Below are 21142 nucleotides of genomic sequence, written 5' to 3' on the forward strand. Positions count from 1 at the left end.
TGTAGACCAGGCTGGCCTCGAACTGACATCGATACACTTGCCTCTGCCTCCCTAGTGCTGGGATTAAAGGTGTGTGCCACCATGCCCAGCTCAAGGCAAAAGTATTATTGGGGTAACCAGAACAGGGAAAGAAGGGAGATTTCACAGGGTACTCTCTGTGAGCCCTGAAGTCATAAAGAGCAGGGGACAATAGGCTCCAGAAGTTCCTAGCTTTTTTTTTTAAATTAATTAATTTACTATTATGTACACAGTGCTCTGCCTGGATGTACACCGGCAGACCAGAAGAGGGCTTCAGATCACATTATAGATGGTTGTGAGCCACCATGTGGGAATTGAACTCAGAACCTCTGGAAGAGCAGCCAGTGTCCTTAACCTCTGAGCCACCTCTCCAACCTGTTCCTAGCTTTTTTGTTTGTTTGTTTGGTTGGTTTTTGGTTTTTTGAGACAGGGTTTCTCTGTGTAGCCTTGACTGTCCTGTACTCGCCTTTTTAGACCAGGCTGGCCTTGAACTCACAGCAATCTGCCTGCCTCTGCCTTCCAAGTGCTGGGATTAAAGGCATGCACCACCACCACCCAGCCGTTCCTAGCTTTTTAAAAAGTCTGTCTTTTGTCAGAGAGACTCTGTCTCAAAAAACAAACAAACAAACAAAAGTCTGTTTTTCTCATTTGCTAAGACAGAGATGATCATATTGCTTTCCTCACAGGCTTACTCTGAAAGTTAAGAAAATGATGATTATAAATTCTGCCTATTGTTTCTGCCACAAAGTTCATGGCCAATAAAGGTTGGTCCTCCAAATGCTGAAGGAAGTGCTACAGAAAGATGCACATTTATGAATCACTGATGTACACTGTCATAGTAAAACAGATAAGACAGGGAAACACGAGAACGGGACTCTAGTTTTTGCGTCCCGGGAGATTACTACCAGGGCCTCATGCAAGCTAAGCAAGAGCTCTACTACAGAGTTACATCCCTACCTCAAGACCCTTAGGGCTGCAGAAGTGGGTTGAGATGTGGTGAAGAAATGGAGTTGCTTTTTTATCTGAATGTGGATTCAGATACGGCTGTTAAATTTAAAGGGGAGGCCAGTGTAAGGGGTGATGAGTCACCGAAGTACGCCTCTGAAGAGGTTCTAAGGATGTGAGGTTTTCCGTGCTAAACCCGAGGAAGACCTCAGCAAACTGGAGATAGTTGGTCACCATACCAGTAGAGGTGCAGGGGTATGGGGGACAGGGGAAGAAGATAATAAATACTCAGATCTTTCTTTCCCTGTGCCAGATGGTCTCTTTACAATAACTTTGACTGGCTTGACCATACAGAAGCCAGCCGACAAGGCAGCTGGGACATAGGGTCCAAAGAGAGGTCAGTCTTGCCTGCCCATAGAGCAGGGAAAAGAATTGATCTAAAGAGGCAAAAACATAACTCTATTGGCTAGAATTGCTCCAGGGATGAACTGATGGAGAAAGTCTCCAATGGGGTCTGAGACTCCTTTAGCAAAAATTCAGGAGCAGGACACCCCCGGGATACCTGGGGACTTCCTAGTTCACTTCCTGCCTGGAAGTTTCGCTCCTCAAAATGCGTTTAGAACGACCCATCGAACTGAGACAAAGATCAAAAGTCCAAGAACACCGTTCGCAAGACATCTTCTTTCCAAGCAATAGTGCCGGTCCTCTACGTGCCGGGTCACCCCCCCTGCCACCCCAAATCCAAAAGACTGGTTGACGAAAGCAGCCGAGACCCGCCAAAGCAACCCAAATTACATTTGCCGAGCCGGCTGGAGGCGCTTCCTGATTGGCAGGACGATAGTGGGTGGGGCCTCGGAGGGCATTCCTCCCTCGGATTGGTGCAAAGCATCGAGGGTGGGTGCTGAACAGCGTCTAGGCGCGAAAGCTCGAACTACGCTACCGGGTTGGAGACGGCGGGAGCTGTCGCTGGCAAGTTGAAGTTACTGGGGACAGGTTCTCCCGAAGCCGCGCGGTAGGGAGGCTGGTATCATGACCGGCGAGGTGGGTTCTGAGGTGAGTTTAGGCTCTGCTCTGGGCTGCGGAGGCCTCTCTCCGCGGACTGAGTGAGACAGGGAACCCAGCAGGGCCAGAACGCCGAGCCCCGAGGACTACAATTCCCGGCGTGCACCGCTCCGAGACCCCTGGACTGGCTACCCGGGCCTGGGGCCTCTGGTCACTAGTGGGTCTCCTCCGCTTGGCTTCCCGCGCTTGGTCCCTGCAGCTCGTGGCTCGCTGGCGCGCGCTCCTGTCGGCCCAGCCGGGTCCTTGGCTTGTCACTGCAGCCCGCCCTACTCTCTGGCGCGTTTCCTGCCGGGCAAGCTCCTTTTACAGCATCCCCGGCAAAAAAGAGGCCTTAGTCAGCCTGGCCTCTGGAGGTTGCGGGTGGGATTCTCTGTAAACACAGGGTGAGGGTAGTACGCAGTTGGAACTGGTTCTGTTAAGGACCTTTGAAGGTCTCGTGCGTGGGCCTGCTGTGTTTGCCAACAGTGCTTCCAGTGTCCCCGCGCGGGCTTTCAGCTGGTAGCTGACGGCTCAGTAGTGGAATCTGGCCATAGAAAGCTTTTTCCGGACCAAACAGTTGCCTTGGGAACAGATTTAATGGTGTACCTGAAAACGTAATCACCAAATGAAAGCCGTATTTTGACATAAAGTTTTCATGATCAGATATTGAAAATAATGTCTTCTCACTCACCCGAATTCCAAAAAAAAAAAAAAAAAAAAAAGGGGGGGGGGCTGGGGGAGCCTTGGTTTCAATTAAATTATTTACAAAACCAGGTGGCTAACTTCATAGGCCATACTTTTCCTGAGTCTTTTTTAAAAAAAGAAAAGACAAGAAAAAAAGCCTCTAAAAGTAGGAGAGGGATGACTAGAGACGGGTGCCAGGAGACGAAGTCAGAAGAATGGTTAAATGAGCACAGTTCTACATGGTGTGTGTGTGTGTGTGTGTGTGTGTGTGTGTGTGTGTGTGTGTGTGTAAATATCGCTGGGGCCTGAGGGATGGCTCATGAGTAAAGGCACTTTTGCCAAGCCTGACAGGCTGACAGCCGTCCACATGATGGCCGTGTGTAACTGCAGTTCTAGGGGATCTCAGGCCCCTTTGGGCCTCCGTAGGCACTTTATGAATATGGTGCACAGACAAATGCAGATGAATCACCCCTACGTATAAAATAAAGATATCTTTTCAGTTAAAAAAAAAAAGAAGAAAACAGTGAATCGAATCATCGCAACTAATGTGTTTCATAATTAAAAGTAAAAGGAGAGCCAGGCGTGGTGGTGCACGCCTTTAATCCCAGCACTCGGGAGGCAGAGGCAGGTAGATCGCTGTGAGTTCGAGGCCAGCCTGGTCTCTACAAGGCTACAAAGAGAGACCCTGTCTCGGAAAAAAAAAAAAAAAGTAGAAGGAGTTGTTCAGTTAGTAGCCTGTGGCAATTAATTCCTGGTTGTGTTTGTTCGGTTTTGGTTCTGGCCCGTAATTCTGAATGTCGTCCCTTCTTTGGACCATTGCATTGGTTCTCCCCGGTAGCAGCTGGATGACCCCATGCTTTGTGGACCCGTATGCCCCTGGAGCTCTATCCCCTCCTTGCTAATGCAAAGCTTATTCTCACTTTCTAGGTTAACCTGGAAGTCAGTGATCTAAAACTCCTCTCACAAGAAGCGGACAGTCCTGTAGACAGTGGACAGGGCAGCTTTGAAACCCTCCTGGAGCCCTTGAGTGAAAGAGGTTTGTAATACACGTCATATTAATTATAGGAAGAAAGTGTGGGGTCCTGGGTAGTGAGGGATTTCAGTTACTCTCATTATCTTCTTGACTTATCAAATTGTTAGCGCCCCAAGTTTATTATTTATTTTATTACAAATTCAAAATAACAGCACTTACGTATATTTTTAAAGAATATCCATTCCTGTTATATAAGTGAATAGATAAGATGTCTACTAGTACATTGCCTGCTTAAATGCATTTATTATAGAAAAGGATTTCTAACACCTGCCAGGATGGTTAGCGCAAATTTACACATTAAATAAATATATATATACTTCTTTTTTGGTTTTTTGTTTGTTTGTTTGTTTTGTTTTGTTTTTTGAGACAAGGTTTCTCTTGTAGTCCTGGCTGTCCTGAACTTGCTTTGTAGACCGGGCTGGCCTCGAACTCACAGAGATCCGCCTGCCTCTGCCTCCTAAGTGCTGGGGTTAAAGGCGTGCACCACCACACCAGCCCCAGAAAAAATATTTTAAATGTAGTTTTAGATATGCTTTGCTAGAATCAGTTCTTAGTGGTAGTTGGGTAATGCCAGAAAGTGACATATCACGTGTGTAATTAAATATATTTTTAAGTAGCTAGGAAGAAGGCCCTATGATTGGTACCTTCTTAAAAAAAAAAAAACAAAAAAAAAAAACCCCCAACACTGTTTCCTTTAGATTCTGACGAAGAGATATTTGTGAGTAAGAAACCGAAGAGCAGGAAAGTGCTGCATGACAGCGACTCTGAGGCTGAGGATGGAGATGCCTCTCCACAGAAACCCACCTATGACAGCGAGGAGGAGAATAAAGAGAACCTATTCTCAGGGAGGAGCGGCATGTCCGAAACTCTGGCTGCTGGCGGCGGCGGTGAGGGGACGCTCAGTCCGCCGAGGCTGGGAACTCAAGAGCCGCCCTCCTCAGAGCTGAGCGGCCAGTCTGGAAGCTCCATGGATGTCACCACCAACGAAAAGCCTTCCAAAACGCTCGCCAGAGAAAGAGCTGAAGGAAAAACAAAATCCAGGAGAAGACTCGAGAAGGAGGAGAAAACAATGGAAAAAATCAGGAGGCTAAAAAAGAAGGAAACAAAATATAAGGTGTGTTGTAATTTCCTGAACTTTGCAATCTGCCGTTGTTGTTGAACAGTGTCTCACCATGTAGCCTTGGCTGTCCTGGAACTCATTTTGTAGAAGGCTAGGCTGGCCTCAAACTCACAGAGATCTGCCTGTCTCTGCCTCCGAAGTGCTGGCCTTAAAGGAGTGTACCACCAAACTCAGCAGTCATTTTTCTGAACTTTGTTTTTTGTTTTGTTTTGTTTTTTGATACAAGGTTTCTCTGTGTAGCCCTGGCTGTCCTGGATTCTCTGTAGACCTGGCTGGCCTCGAACTCACAGAGTGAGTGCTGGGATTAAAAGCGAGCACCACCATGTCCAGCTATTTTTCTGGACTTCGTAATGCAGTGAGGAGCCACCAGTTGAGGGTGCTGAGAACTGAACCTGGCTCCTCTGTAACCACAACAAGGGCTCTTAACTGCTGAGCTATCTTTCTAGCCCAAGACCAACTTTGTAACTCCACATATAAGTAAGAGCCTGTGCTGTTTCTCTTCCTAGTGTGACATAATGTCCTCTAGTCCCATCAACATTGTTGCAAATGACAGAATTTCACTTCTTATGGGTGAACAATATATCCTTGAATATGAATATTTATGTATCTACTTGTTGAGGTATATTCTAAAGAATAATTAGGTTTTATTTTTCAGGTAGATTCAGATAAGTTTTAGAAACATAGGTTTTAGTTCCTGATATTGTTTCTGCACACAAAACATAGCTTCAGACTGACTGCTTTGCATAAAGAGTGATGGCAATTTACAGTCATTAATCTTTGCCATTGTAGATGCACGAAGGACACTTCCAAGTAAGTGGACTCCTTGGTTCTTGGTGTGTTCTCATAATAATCTGTCTTATTGCTCCTCTGATGAAATTGACTTTGAAGGGAGAATTTTTTTTAAGATTTTTTATTTATTTATTATGTATACAGTGCTTCACCTGCATGGACGCTAGCACGTCAGAAGAGGACATTAGATCACAGTATAGATGGTTGTGAGCCACCATGTGGTTGCTGGGAATTGAACTTAGGACCTCTGAAAGAGCAGACAGTGCTCTTAACCTCTGAGCCATCTCTCCAGTCTGAGAATTTTTTTTTTAACACATACATCAATGAAATGTTCATTTGTTTGTTTGTTTTGATTTTTCGAGACAGGGTTTCTCTGTGTAGCCTTGGCTGTCCTGGACTTGCTTTTGTAGACCAGGCTGGCCTCGAACTCACAGCAATCTGCCTGCCTCTGGCTCTCAAGTGCTGGGATTAAAGGCGTGTGCCACTGCCCGGCTGAAAAGTTCATTTGTTAAATAGAAAACTTGTCCTCAGCTTTTATAAAGTAGCTATTCCGTAAGTATTTAGTTGACTTTTCAACATATACTTAACTGTTTACTAAGTAAATTTTGGGTAGTTGTATAAAATTCACAGCTTGTGTTTCAAAGGATACGTGTAGGTTAGGAGCCAGAGAGAGTGTCTAGCCATGATACATTTGTCTGTTGATGGAAGGTAGGCTTTTTGTTGTCTGTTTCAAATTACCATATTAGAGTTTTCTAAAGAAATACTAGATTTTAAAATGCTTCAATTGTGCCTTTTTAATTTATTGTCAGGAAAGTGATGCCGACCGGCCGCTAAATGACAGCGGCTGTCTTCTTGAAGACAGTGATCTTTTTGAAACAGGTTTGGAGGGAGAAAGTGACTCTCCACTGGAAGATGAGGAGTCGTTAGAGTCAATAAGGGCAGCTGTGAAAAACAAAGTGAAAAATCACAAGGTTAGTAAAGAACCCTCCCAGCCTAGCCAGCCTCTCCAGCCTTTGCTTTGTTTTTTGACTTATCGTTGAAACTTTCACTTCTTTGACTTAATTTTTAAAATATTTGTTCATTTTTATGTATGTGGCTGTTTTGCTTGTTTGTATGTCTGTGTACCACATGCATACAGTGTCCATGAAGGCCAGGAAGAGGGCATCAGATCCCCCTGGAACAGGAGTTTCAAATGGTTGTGAGCTGCCTTGTGGGTGCTGGAAATCAAACCTGGGTCCTCTGCACTTGGTTTAGTTGGTAAGATCCTTTGCTGTGCAAGCATGGGGACCAAAGTCCAAGTCTTTAGAACTCGGGGGGGGGGGGGGGGGGGGGGGGAAAGCCATGTATTATCATGAGCTGTAACCCCAGGACTGTGGGTTGCTGGGACTTGGTGATCATCCTAGTTCCAGATTCAGTGAAGAGACCCTGTCTCAAGGCAGTCAGAGGCTAATAGAGTAGGACACCTGATAGTCTTCTCTGGCCTCCATGTGTACACCAGTGTGCAAACATGCATATACAGCACACACACACACACACACACACACACACACACACACACACACACACACACACACCTCTAAACAAAAAAAGAGAACTATTTTAGTTAGGTTTCTATTGCTGTGACAAATACCATGGCCCAAATGCAAGTTGGGGACAAAAGGGTCTATTTTAGCTTATAGTTGCAGTCCAATATGAAGAGAAGTCAGGTCAAGAACTGAAGCAAGGAGGCAGAGGCAGGTGGATGTCTGTGGGTTTGAGGCCAACCTGGTCTACAAAGCAAGTCCAGACAGCCAAGGCTACACAGAGAAACCCTGTCTCAAAATATAGCAAGCAAAAAGCACTGAAGCAAAAGTCATTGGGGAGTGCTGCTTACTAGCTTGCTCCCCATATCTTGCTCAGCCTCCCACAGTGGGCTGGACCGCTCCTCCGTTAACCATTAACCCAGACAGTGCCCAACATAGACTTGCCGACAAGCCAGTCTTATTGAAGCATCTCGTCAATTAAGATTCCCTAAATTCAGATAAAAAAAGACGTCTCTTGTTGGAGTGAGTAGAACTCAGGGCCCAGCACATGCTAGGCAAGTGTTCTACCTGAGAACTACCCAGACTTCCAGTTTTACTCTGAGACAGGGTCTCATTAAGTTTCCCAGCTGAGGGGCTGGAGAGCTGGCTCAGTGGTTAAGAGTACTGTGTGCTCCTCCAGAGGTCCTGAGTTCAATTCCTGGCAACCACACGGTGGCTCATAAGCATCCATACAGGGATCTGATGCCTTCTTCTGGCCTGCAGATAGAGCATTCATGTATACAAAATAAATACATCTTAAAAACAAAAACAAACAAACAAACAAAAAAAACCCCAAAAAGTTTCCCAGGCTAGCCTTCAACTTGCAATTCTTCTGCCTCCCAAGAAGCAGGGATAACACAACCACCAGGGCTGGCAAAGGATGTTTCTCACTACATCATAGTACTTTACTCTTAAATTAATAATTACCAAATGGAAAGCTTCTCACTGTGCTTAGAAAAAAGGTCAGATAAAGATGGAATCAGAACTCTAATTTACATATTTCCTAAGAAGGAAAATGACTTCCAGAAAACTGAAAGAAAAAAATTCCTCTTTTACGGGGCTGGAAATGTTAACTCAGAATATAAGTGCGTTTGATTTTGCAGGGGACTTACTTAACACCTACTTCATAGTTCACAAAAGTTTATAACCCAAGTTCCAGGGAATCCAATGTCCTCTTCTGGCTCCCACAGGCACGTATGTACATAGGGCATATATGGTGTAGACCACATAAAATATAGTTGAGAGAGAGAGAGAGAGAGAGAGAGAGAGAGAGAGAGAGAGAGAGAGAGAGAGAGAGAATCCCTTGTGCTGGTTGGTTTTGTTTACTTGACATGAAGTTAGACAAATCTGGGAAGAGGGAATCTTTTTTTTTCCCCCTCCAACACAGGGTTTCTCTGTGTAGCCTTGGCTGTCTTGGACTCACTTTGTAGACCAAGCTGGCCTCGGACTCACAGAAATCTGCCTGCCTCTGCCTCCCGAGTGCTGGGATTAAAGGCGTGTGCCGCCACGCCTGGCTTGAATTTAGTTTTTGTCTTTCATCAATTTTCAATCTTTTAGAAAAAGGAACCATCTCTGGAGAGTGAGACCTTTTCATTAGAAGAAGAAAAAGAGTCATCCAAAGGCCGTGTGAGGAAGGTAAGACAGAGCCCCACCCACTGTTTACACTGATCTATTTCCACAGAAGATTGCACCTTCTCACAGATAATATTGTGTCTTATTGGTGTCCTTGGTAGCCAAGGTTTTTCTTTTTTTATTTACTTCTTTCTTTTTTAAAGATGTCTTTTTGTTATTTTGTTTGTTTATTTTTTTTTCGAGACAAGGTTTCTCTGTGTAGCCTTGGCTGTCCTGGAACTCACTCTGTAGTCCAGGTTGGCCTCAGACTCACAGAGATCCACCTGCCTCTGCCTCCTGAGTGCTGAGATTAAAGGTGTGCGGCACCAGTGCCTGGCAAGATTTGTCTATTTTTATGTGTATGTGTTTTGCCTGTATTTATGTCTGTGTACTATATGCGTGCAATGCCTGGCGCCCAGAAACTGTGTCAGATCCCCTGGACCTGGAGGCTACGGATGGTTGTGAGCTGCCTTGTGGGTGCTGGGAACTGAATCTGGCTCCTCTGAGAGAACAGCAAGTGCTCTTAACCACTGAGCCAGCTCTCTTGTCCAAGATCTTTTTTTGTACATAGTAAGAACAGAAATATCGGGCTGGAGAGATGGCTCAGAGGTTAAGGGCACTGGCTGTTCTTCCAAAGATCCTGAGTTTAATTCCCAGCAACCACATGGTGGCTCACAACCATCTATAATGAGATCTGGTGCCCTGTTCTGGCCTGCAGGTGTACATGCAGGCAGAGCACTGTATACATAATAAATAAATCTTTGGCTTTGTTTTGGTTTTTTGAGACAGAATTTCTCTGAGTAACAGCTCTAGCTGCCCTGGAACTCGCCATGAAGACCAGGCTGGCCTTGAACTCACAGAGATCTGCCTGCCTTTGCCTCTCAAGTGCTGGGATTAAAGGCGTGAGCAACCACTGCCCAGCCTTTAAAAAAAAAAAAAAGAACAGAAATATCATTAGGGTAAATTTGCTTTCTGAGACTTGTTAATAGATGCATTCCTTATTCTTGTATGTAGTGTCTTAGTGCCTATTCTTCCCTCTCTTCTTGTTTTCTTGGAGAGAACAAATCTTCAGGGATAAATATATTCTGGAAAACACCATTAATGTAGTTTCATTTTTTGTTCTCTTGGTTTTTTTTTTTTTTCTTAAGGAAAGAAAGGCGGCAAAGTTAAGTAAGGAAGCATTAAAAAGACTGCATAGCGAGACTCAGCGTCTAGTCCGAGGTACTGCAAACCACTGTGGACAGCTTGGAGGGGAGTCATGATGAGCATTTGTGTTTTGTGGTTTTTGCCGGCTCATGTTGGATGTTAGGAATTGATTTGCTGACACTTGTAATGTTAATTCACATTGTAATATGAAATTTAGAGCTAAACTTGATAAATGTCCATTGTTCTCAAGTTCTTGGACCATTAGTATGAACAGAAAATTTGCAGAACGGTGGCAGAAGGAAAGGAGGATCTGTTTTTAAGATATTTTAAATTACACGCCCATGTAGGTATGTGTGTGGGAATGGTATATGCCTGTGAGTGTAATTGCCCACAGAGGCCAGAAGAAGTCAGATCCCTGGGAACTTGAGTTATAGGCAGTTGTGAGCTGCTGACCTCACGTGGGTTCTGGGACGTGAACTCAGATCGTCTGTGAGAATGAAATTCTGTAGCCCCTAGAGGGGAAACCGTTAAGTGTTGTCTGTGCACTGACTGCATCAGGGTCCCTTTAGGAAGTTTTGAAATATATGAAATTATTTGAAATATAAAAAAGATTCTGATCAATAGGTTTGAAATGGGAGCCAAGAGTATATATTTGTTAAAAGCGTTCTCGTTTATTTTTGCCTTGCATATGGGCCAAGGCCCTTAAGGTGTCTGAAGCTGGGAGGACTGAAAGTTTGATTATATAGCAAGTTGCAGGCCAGCGTGTGAAACACAGCATGGCCTTGTTTTATAACAAAACAAGCACAAAAGCCAGTGTGAGCTTTGAGGAGCTTGCTTGTGTTTGGCTCTTGCCCTCCGTAAAAGCAGGGCTGTTTCCTCTTTCTCGTGAGAGCTTGGTTTTATACTATTCGGTTAGCTTGAGTATGAAGTGATGTTTCAGAATATACACCTGAGTATTTCCTTGTTTTGTTCCATCTTTTTAGAATCTGCACTTAATCTTCCATATCATATGCCTGAGAGTAAAACTATTCACGATTTCTTCAAACGTAAACCCCGGCCCACTTGCCAGGGAAATGCCATGGCCCTGCTGAAGTAAGAACTTGCTTTCCTTGTGATTATAGACTTAGGGCATATTCAGTTTTGTAGCATCTGGAATAAAGTTCAGACTCCTTAGTCCCTTAAAAACTGATTTAAGTGACTCTCTCTGTGTGGAGGGACGAGAGTGTTTCAATTCTGGCTCATTTCCCCTCTTCTAGGTCATGTAAGTATCAGTCAGGCCCCTACAAGGAAACCATAAGCACAGCAGATGGAGCTGACATGCAGGCTGATGACCCCAGTAAAGGCTCTGAGCAGGCGGCAGGTGCAGAAAGTGCAACGGAATCTAGTGTTCTCCCCGAGGGCTCAGAAGAAGCTGGGATCACTGTTGGATCAGATGAGGCTTATGAGAAGGATCCGGTAAGACTCGGAGAGCTGGAAATTGAGGAGACCGAGAGGCACAGTGATGACAGACCTTCTCCTGAGGACAGATCACTGTCACAGCAGGAACCCTCCGTCTCCAAGATCAAGGCCAGTGAGGGGTATCAGGCTGGAGAACTGGCTGGAGAACTCACAGTGTCTGACCCTCGTGCCCTAGAAGGAGAAAAACTGAAAACAACAAGAGAAACAGATGCAAGAGAGAGAGAGCCTGAGCAGAAAACTAAACCCTCAGCACTTGCGCCACCTGAAAAGGTGAGAAGATTCACCGTGGACCGACTTAGACAGCTGGGAGTGGACGTTTCCGTTCAGCCGAGGCTGGGTGCTGATGAAGAGTCCTTTGTGATACTTGATGACCCTGAACCCAACAGAGGTAACCAACCCTTGACAGTGGGAGGAGTCTCGGCGGTGGGTCGGCCCGGCAGCTCTTGCTGCTGTGGAAGCTGGAGTGTGGGAGAGGCCAGTGCTTGCACTTGGTCTTAGTCTAGCCGAGCTAGAGGTGAGCAGAGTCCCGTTCAGATGAGTCTGGGAGAATGCCAGGGTTACCTTGTAAGTCTTTTTTTTTTTCCCCCTCAAATGGAAACCTGGTGATAATTAACATACCAAAGAGACCTACTGCTGTTGGGTTATGGTATCTAGGACTTTCTTTCTGCCTATTCAACTTGAACACCTAAATTTTCCTATGACCCTGTGTCAAATCTTTATTAAACCAATCATAAAAACATTCCATTTTTCACAGGCAGAGAGAGACAGCTTGGTCCACTTAAATTGTCTGCAAAACTGAATTTCTTCCCCCACCCTCTAAACTCAACAGATAAAACTATCCACTGCATTTATTAAATGCTCTTACTCCTTTCTGGGCTGACAGAGTAAGGTCACCTGTAACTCTGTAGGAATCCTGTTTTATAAGAAGGCACTCTCACACACCAGGTGAATCATCTGTCCTTCCTTTATGGCGCTTTCACTGTAGGTCCTGAAAAGATAGCTCACTGGGTAAGAGCACTTGTTGCTCTAGCAGAGGACAGGGAGAGTTTGGGTCCCAGCACCCATGCCTCGTGTTTCTCTGGCTAGTCTCAAACTCACTGTGTAGCCGTGGGTGTCCTTGACCTCCTGAGTGCTGGGATTGCAGGCATGCACTGTTGCGCTTGCTTCATGGGTGCTGGGAATTGAACCTAGGACTTAATGCGTGCTGCGTGAGCGCTCCGCCAATTATGTCACATCCCTGTCCCTAGCACATATTACAGATTGTTTCGCTGAGTGTAGGGTATTTAGTTATTGTTGAAACAGGATGTGTGGGGTCGCTCAGGCTAGCCTGGAGCTTCCAGCCTACCTGCCTTATGTTTGGGATTTAGTATGTACCAGCACTCGGGCCTGGGCTCTCCAACCCATCTTAGAGAGAAAGAAAAGACACAGTTTGCTCAGGAGCTATACTGAGGTGTGTTGAAATGATGCATTCAAACGAATAGGATAAAAGGCATTCAAATGCTGGTAACTGAAGGTGTTTACCTCAAGACTCTCTTAATCTACAACTTACCGTTGGTAGGTGCTATGTCAGCCATTGTATGGTGTGTAAAATATGCTTGATGACTTTATTGGATACATGGATGTTGTAGAGGGGAGAGAAGGATATTCTGGGCGTATATTTATCTTTAAACCTTTTTTTGAGTCAGGGTCTCACTATGTAGCCGTGGCTGTCTTAGAACTCACAGTGTAGGTCAGTCTGGCCTCAGACTTGCAGCACTCCTCCGCCTCTGACTCCCAGTACTGGAATTACAGGCGTGCGCTACAAGCATGCCCGAGAAGGACATTTTTAGAAAGGACGGAAAAGGCTCTGCACAGCACGGATCGGGAGAAAATGAGAGTTTGACTGGCGTTAGAGGCCCAGCCGGGAGTTACGTAACACGAGCAACAGAGCTGCATCAGCAAAGGACAAGAAGGAGCTGCCACTGCTCACAGCGCGAGGAAACGCTGTTCACCGACACTAGAAATTACCTAAGCAGTGCTGGGCTAAGATACGGAGGAAAACTTTTTTTTTTTTTTTTGAGACAGGGTTTCTCTGGAGCCCTGGCTGTCCTGGACTCGCTTTGTGGACCAGGCTGGCCTCAAACTCACAGTGATCCACCTGCCTCTGCCTCCTTAGTGCTGGGATTAGAAGCGTGCACCACCATGCCTGCCCCAGAAGGAAAACTTTCGAGGACCTACTATATTAAATCTATTGGTAGATTCTTTATTATCATCCTTGATTCTTACAACCCTGGAGATTATTTTGCAGAAGGAAGAAACTGAGGATCAGGAGTTGGGTGAAGTTGGGTGATTTTTCCAGCATGATACTTAGCTTATACAGAACCTAACATATTACCTGGCGCGGGATAGACACTTTCTTTTAACTCAGCATGGTTTCCATCTGGGCGTGGTGGCACAATCCCAGCACTCGGGAGGCAGAGGTAGGCGGATCTCTGTGAGTCCAATGCTAGCTTGGTCTACATAAAGGGTTCCAGGCCAACCAGGGCTACATAGTAAGACCCTAACTCAAAAAAAAGATTTTTTTTCCTTTAAATATAATTGGCATGAAAGCTCAGTTTCCAAACCAGTCTTTTTCATGATATTCTATATATGAAGTTGGAGTTAATATTCACACTGTAAACCTTGCTTTAGTATTTGGCTGGGTACTATGTGTACAAATAAAACAATCCCTATTCTCAGTCCGGCATGGTGGCACACACCTTTAATCCTAGCACTCAGGAGGCAGATCTTTGTGAGTTCAAGGCCAGCCTGGTCTACAAAGCGAGTCCAGGACAGCCAAGGTTACACAGAGAAACCCTGTCTCAAAAAAACAAAACAAAACAAAAAAAACCAATCCCTATTCTCAAGGAAATGGAAATATAATAGAGATAGGCAAACACACCATTAAAGTACTGGGTGGTAAGTAAAGCAGTCAGGATGTGCCACTGGAGAAGATGCATGGGACCCTGAGCAATGGCTCTTACTTGGATTGGAGATTCAGGGAAGTTTCTGAAAAGAAACAGAACAAAACCAGAGTCTTGAAAACAGAGGAGGAAATACCAGAGCAGGGAGGCAAAAGATAGCCAACTGCAAAAGACACAGACAATGGAAGTCATGGGGAGTGCTGGCTGGCGGGGGTGAGGCTGAGGGGGGATTGGTGATGGCCTAGATCCAATCCTGCTTTGGGGGGCCTCTTAGCGTTTGGTTTGGTTTTTTGTTTGTTTTTTCAAGACAGGGTTTCTCTGTGTAGCCTTGACTGTTCTGGACTCGATTTGTAGACCAGGCTGGCCTTGAACTCACAGAGGTGCTTTGAACCTTTTCTAAATTTTGTCTTGTTTTGTTTTGTTTTAAGCAGGGGAAATGACTCAATCACTTATCTTAGGAAGTTCAAGCTGATGACTAGTGTAGTTGATGGCTTTGAAAGGGTTTAAGATTAAAATTAGAGAGCTGGGCATGATGCCATGTGCCTGTGAGCCTAGCACTTAGAAGGCTGAAGCAGGGGGATTATTGAAAGGTGAAGGCTACCCTGGGCTACATAGCAAGTACTAGCCCAGCCAAGGCTACGTAGCCAAGACCTTGTTTCAAAAACCAAAGAAACAGAAAAGGGGTTGAAGAGATGGCTCAGTGGTTAAGAGCATGCACTGCTCTTACAGAGGATCCAGGTTCAGTTCTAGCACCCACGTCTGGCAGCTCATGACTACCTGTAACTCCAACACTAGGGGATCTGGTGCCTTTGGGCCGCTGGAAGTACCTGCAGTCACGTGCACACAGACACACACAGATACACACAGATACACACAGATACACACAAACACACAGGTATACATAACTAAACCTTGTAAATAAATTTCAAAAGGTACAAACAAGAATGAAAACAATGATAATATCTCCATTTCTCTATTTCATAGAATAAATGTCCATGAGAAAAATCGAATGTAGATTTAAATTTCATCATGTAGGAAATACACTATTCCTGTTCTTCATGAAGGCCCGAGAAGCTAGTGGAGATGAGAACAGCGGGCTGAAGGTGCGGGTACAGGCTTGAACTGGGGTAGAGGCTGGAGAAGAGACGAGAGGCACTAGGAAAAGGCTGAGAGAAGCAGAGCGAGGGATGCTTGCGTCAGGTAAAAATAAAGTGGCTGCTTCACCGACTCCAGGCTGGAGCGCTTTGATAATCTCTCTAGTTGTGAATGAAGGTACTTCCTCACTGTGATAGGGCCTCAGTGAAATCTTCCTACTCAACTGCTTTATTTTATTAGCATCAATAATGATCTTCCTATTTCTGTTCTCTTCCTGCTGGTACCACCTGTTGCTTCCAACTCTACCAAGCCACTATAAATAGGAGGCAAACTTAGGGTTTCTCTCGCTGTTCTTTTGTAAGTAGAAATACCATCTTTTAGAGTTGGGCTTTTACTGCTAATAATAGTTAGAGGCACAATAAAAAGGTTTTGTCTCCTTCTCTAGGAAAAGTAAAGAACACGTGTAGACAGTAGCCATGCTGCTACCAAATGTGCTTTGAGTACATGTGTTTAAAAATTAGCCATTGCCAGCCGGGTGGTGGTGGTGCATGCCTTTAATCCCAGCACTTGGGAGGCAGAGGCAGGTGGGTCGCTGTGAGTTCGAGGCCAGCCTGGTCTACAAAGTGAGTCCAGGACAGCCAGGGCTACACAGAGAAACCCTATCTCGAAAAATAAATAAATAAATTAGCCATTGCCAGGTGTGATGATGGTGGAGGCAGGAGGATCAGCAGTTCAAGATAAGCCCAGGCAACATGAGTTCCTGTCTCTAAAAACAAACATACATAATAAAAATAAGAGCCACCAAAAATAAGCTTTTTATTTTTATAATTTAAAAGCTAATCTTGCTTCTTTAAAAAAGTTATTATTTATTGGTTTCATTCTATGTGTATGTGCCTGAATGTATGAATGTACACTGTGTGTGCAGGAGCCCTTGGAGGTCAGTAGGTATTGGATCTCCTAGGCCTGAGTTACAGGCAGTTGCGAGCTGCAATGTTGGTGCTGGGAACCCAGGCCCTCTGCAAAAGCAACCTGTGCTTTTTTTTTTCTTTTGGTTTTTGGTTTTTTGAGACAGGGCTTCTCTGTGTAGCCTAGGCTGTCCGGGACTTGCTTTGTAGATCAGGCTGGCCTTGAATTCACAGAGAACCTCCTGCCTCTGCCTCCCCAAGTGCTGGAACTACAGGCCTGTGCCACTGTGCCCAGCTGCAACCAGTGCTCTTAGCTGCTAAGCCATCTCTCTAGCTCCAAATTGATCTTGTTTCTTCACACAGCATCTCACAATGTCTCATTGGCTGGCTTGGAACTTTCTGTGTAGACCAAGATGTCCTCGAATGCTACCTGTCTCTTTAATCTCAAGTGCTGGGATTAAAGGTATGCACCACCACACCTGGCTCCAAATTATGCTTTTTTTTTTTTTCTTTTTTTTGAGACACATTTTCTCTGTCTAACAGCCCTGGCTGTCCTGAACTCCTTTTGTAGACCAGGCTGGCCTTGAATTCACATCAATCCCCCTGCCTCTGCCTCCCAAGTGCTGGGATTAAAGGCACATGCCACAATACCTGGCCCAAATTCTGCTTTTTTTTTTCTCCCCTGAGACAGGGCTTCTCTGTGTATCCTTGGCTGTCCTGGACTTGCTTTGTAGACCAGGCTGGCCTCGAACTCAGTGATCCGCCTGCCTCTGCCTCCTGAGTGCTGGGATTAAAGGCGTGTGACACCACGCCGGGCTCCAAATTCTGCTTTTTAATAGCTAAATTTTTGTTTGTTTGTTTACTACTGATTTCATACTAAAAAATAATTGAGGGCGCAAAGAATAAAGGCACTTGTCACCAAGCCTATTGGCCAGAGTTTGGTCCCTGGGACCCACATGGTAAAAAGAAAGGACCAACAAAAAATTGTTCTCCACCCTCCACACAGGAGCCGTGACATGCATTTCTACACACATGCACTAACTACATGTAGCGAAAATTTGCTTTAAAGATTCTGGTTTTTTGGGGCTGGAGAGATGGCTCAGAGGTTAAGAGCACTGACTGCTCTTCCAAAGGTCATGAGTTCAATTCCCAGCAACCACATGGTGGCTCACAACCATCTATAATGAGATCTGGTGCCCTATTCTGGTGTAAATGCAGGCAAAACACTGTATACTTAATAAATAAATAAATAAATCTAAAAAAAAAAAAAAAAAAAGATTCTGGTTTTTAAACCAGACAACGGTTATGGGTTATGGTGTGAATTTTGTGCAGATCTTAGTAGCAAGGGGGATTTGGTTTTTCTCTGATGATGTTAAGCTGGAATGCTTACCATTCTTAAGTGGAATCTTCAAGGAAAGAGCGTGAACATGAAACTGACGCGCTTGTTCACGTTTGGGTTTAGAGCTGGAAGCCTTGAAGCAGCGTTTCTGGAGGCACGCTAATCCTGCAGCCAATCCCAGGGCTCCTCAGACAGTGAACGTGAACATCATCGTGAAGGACTTGGGCACTGATGGGAAGGAGGAACTAAAGGCAGATGTGGTGCCTGTGACTCTGGCGGGTGAGAAGCTGGAAAGAGCAAGCCACACAAAGCCAGGTATTTATCTTTACTGTTGCTGGAAGTTATGGAATCTTTTCCTTGTAGACTGGACAGCGCCACCCTCAGGAGGATTCAAGGGTGGCATGGAGAGAGATGGGAGTGTGCATGATGACTTTATTTTTTAAGGTAGCACTTACCTAATTATAAAAAGTAGTAAATACTCACTGTAGAAAAATATATAGCTAGCCATGTGCAGTGATGTACGCCTGTAATCCCAGCACTCAAGGAGGCAGAGGCAGGCGGATCTCTGTGAGTTTTCGAAGCCAGCCTGGTCTACAAAGAGAGTCCAGGATAGCCAGGGCTACACAGAGAAACCTAGTCTCAAAAAACAAAAGAGAAAGAAAGAAAGAAAGAATAAAAGAAAGAAAGAAGTAAGCCAGGCATGGTGCACTTAAGTGCACATTGCAGCATTTTTGAGCCTGAGGCAGGAGAATTATCTTTTTAACCAAGTTTACTTTTTAATTGTTTGTCTTTATATAAATAAGTGTATCACTATTTTCCTCATAGCTTCTGAGCCTGGGACTTTTCCAGTGCTGAGACTCAGGCCCAGGGCCCCTTGCATGCTAACCAAATATTTCCCTATGGAGCTATAGCCCTGTCCCTTTGAACTAGAGACTTCTGAAGCTTCGTTCCCTGCCTACTGCCCTTTAAACAGCTATTTGTATTCAACTGGGTGCAGATATTCTCTTACACTGTCCCAGGTTGAAATAAGTAAAAGCCTGGAGCACTAAGGTCCTGGATTTTCCTTTTGGGTGTCTAGATTACAAGTAGAGTTGCTTAAATTGCATGCTTATTTATTGCACTGAGTAGTCAGTCATATCTAAAGGATGCCAACATTTGTTGTTGTTGTTGTTCAGGTGAAAAACTGCAGATGCTGAAAGCTAAATTGCAGGAGGCAATGAAGCTCCGAAGGCTTGAGGAGCGGCAGAAGCGCCAGGCGTTATTTAAATTAGATAACGAAGATGGATTTGAAGAGGAGGAGGAAGAGGAAGAAATGACAGATGAGTCTGAGGAAGACGGAGAAGAGGAGGCAGAGGAGGAGGAGGAGGATCAAGACATTCAGGTTTGGGGCATTTATATAATTTTGTTACTTGGCCATGATGAATAAGAAAAAGATAAGATTTACGTATATTTTTATGTGTTTGGGTATTTTACCTGCAGTGCCTGGAGGGTGCTGGGTCCTCTGGAACTGCAGTCACAGGTGGCTGTTAGCTGGGTGCTCCAGCCCCACACTCCCAATTTTTAAATAATGTGTTTGCATGTTTTTGCCTGTATGTATGTGTGTGTACCATGTGTGGCCTGGAGGATGGATGAAATTAGCTATGTATATGCTCAAAGCCCAGCACATCCAGTTCTGATGGCAATATTGAGTGCCTGAAGTTCACAGCTGTGTGTCTCTTGTTTCTACCTGCTACTGTGTTTTAGTATAGTGCTATATTGAAAATAACTATAAATAAGATCTTTTTTGTTTGTTATTGAGATTGAAAAGCAATTGTTCTTGTTTGGTTTGGTTTGGTTTTTTGAGACAGGGTTTCTCTTATAGCCCTGGCTGTCCTGGACTCACTCTGTAGACCAGGCTGGCCTGGAACTCACAGAGATCCGCCTGCCTCTGCCCCGCTAAGTGCTGGGATTAAAGGTGTGCGCCCCACCACACCCAGCATGCAATTGTTTTTGTTTAGGCTGAGGTCTGGAATAAGTTCTCCAGCTAGAGGTCTTCCTAAATTAATCTCATTCTTAGTTAAGGAGGATATTTATAGAAGAGCTGCTGGCCCTATTCAATAGTAGTTTTGCAGCCCAGGGAAGGCGGTGATTGGTTAAGTGCCTGTAAGTTATAAAAAGCTTTCTTTTTGGTTGGAAGACAGAGTAAGTGCTTAACCTTTAGTAAAGACAGTTGGCAATGGCAGTCTTTTGTTTTGTTTTTTGGTTTTTCGAGACAGAGTCTCTCTGTGTAGCCTTGGCTGTCCTGGACTCACTTTGTAGACCAGGCTGGCCTAGAACTCACAGCAATCCACGTGCCTCTGCCTCCCAAGTGCTGAGAATAAATCTTTTTTTTTTTTTTTAAGTGTCAGGGAAATGACATTGCTGATGGTGCTCAGACTCAGTTTGTTTCAAGTTCACTTTTTCATATTGAGATGTAACCTATAACCAAGAATCCATATTTCAGGCTAAGAATGGATTTGCTTTTACATTTTTTGACTTGTATTATTATTTTTACGTGATTGGCATAGACTACAGAATTTCTTCTTGTTAGTGAAGATACCGAAACCAAAGATGAAAAAGAAACAGATAAAGAAAATACGGATGGCAGTAGTGAACTTGGCAAGTCTGTTGACCTCTCTGTTCCCAAGCCCCTCTCCTCAGATTCCACCTTACTTCTGTTCAAGGACAGCTCCTCCAAGATGGCGTAAGTTGTTCTAAAGAAATAGAAAAGTCTTTTGGATTTCTTAAGACTTGTATTTTTTTAAAGGTGTGTCTGTCTGTGTGGGTGTGTGCATGAGTGGAGGTGCCTGAGGAGGCCAGAGGAGGGCGTGGATCCCCTGGAGCTGGAGTTTCATGTGGTTGTGAGCCTGATGTGGCTGCTGGGAACCTGTCTTGGAACCTCTGGAAGAACAGTGCACACTCTTAACCATGGGGCCATTCCTCAGCCCACTCTGAATTTCTCACAAGAGAGTAGGAAGTAAGAACAGATACTCAAGCAGTTTGCTTTTTTACTTTGTAGTTACTTTCCTACTGAAGGAAAATCAGAAACAGATGAGCACTTGGGCAAGCAGTCTGGCAAACTGGGTAAGTAGCGCTCCTTGTGCAGAGCTTTTCTTTAGCTCTGACACGGAAGGGCCATGGAAGTTCCTTCCTCTCTCTTCCACTGTAGTGATAGCACATTCCTACGTGTGTGTGCAGTGACGGGGATTTATACATTGCACTGTTTGGGCTGGGGAGATGGCTCAGCTGCTTAAGGCTAGGTGCACATCCAAAAATATAAATTGCAATATTTTTCATGGCCCACATTTTGGACTGATTTTTGTTTGTTTGCTTTGTTTTTTTTTGAGACAGGGTTTCTCTGTGTAGTCTTGGTTGTCCTGGACTTACTCTGTAGACCAGGCTGGCCTCAAACTCATAGCAATCCACCTGCCTCTGC

The 21142-nt window shown here is 44.8% G+C and overlaps 1 protein-coding gene across 1 annotated transcript in view; it reads left to right on the forward strand.

Moving 5' to 3' along the window:
- Positions 1 to 1775: 1775 nt before the first annotated feature.
- Positions 1776 to 21142, forward strand: part of CLSPN (claspin) — a 33184-nt gene continuing 13817 nt past the window's right edge. Inside the window, exons 1-12 of the mRNA XM_084786238.1 lie at positions 1776 to 2016; positions 3616 to 3724; positions 4420 to 4835; positions 6440 to 6601; positions 8750 to 8827; positions 9952 to 10024; positions 10933 to 11041; positions 11206 to 11795; positions 17812 to 18003; positions 18864 to 19069; positions 20235 to 20410; positions 20726 to 20790. Coding sequence (XP_084642364.1) covers positions 1993 to 2016; positions 3616 to 3724; positions 4420 to 4835; positions 6440 to 6601; positions 8750 to 8827; positions 9952 to 10024; positions 10933 to 11041; positions 11206 to 11795; positions 17812 to 18003; positions 18864 to 19069; positions 20235 to 20410; positions 20726 to 20790 — 2200 coding nt within the window. The 5' untranslated portion in view covers positions 1776 to 1992. The remainder of the gene's footprint in view (positions 2017 to 3615; positions 3725 to 4419; positions 4836 to 6439; positions 6602 to 8749; positions 8828 to 9951; positions 10025 to 10932; positions 11042 to 11205; positions 11796 to 17811; positions 18004 to 18863; positions 19070 to 20234; positions 20411 to 20725; positions 20791 to 21142) is intronic.

This window comes from Acomys minous (assembly GCF_964271855.1).
Source record: "Acomys minous genome assembly, chromosome: 6".
Taxonomy (NCBI): Eukaryota; Metazoa; Chordata; class Mammalia; order Rodentia; family Muridae; genus Acomys; species Acomys minous.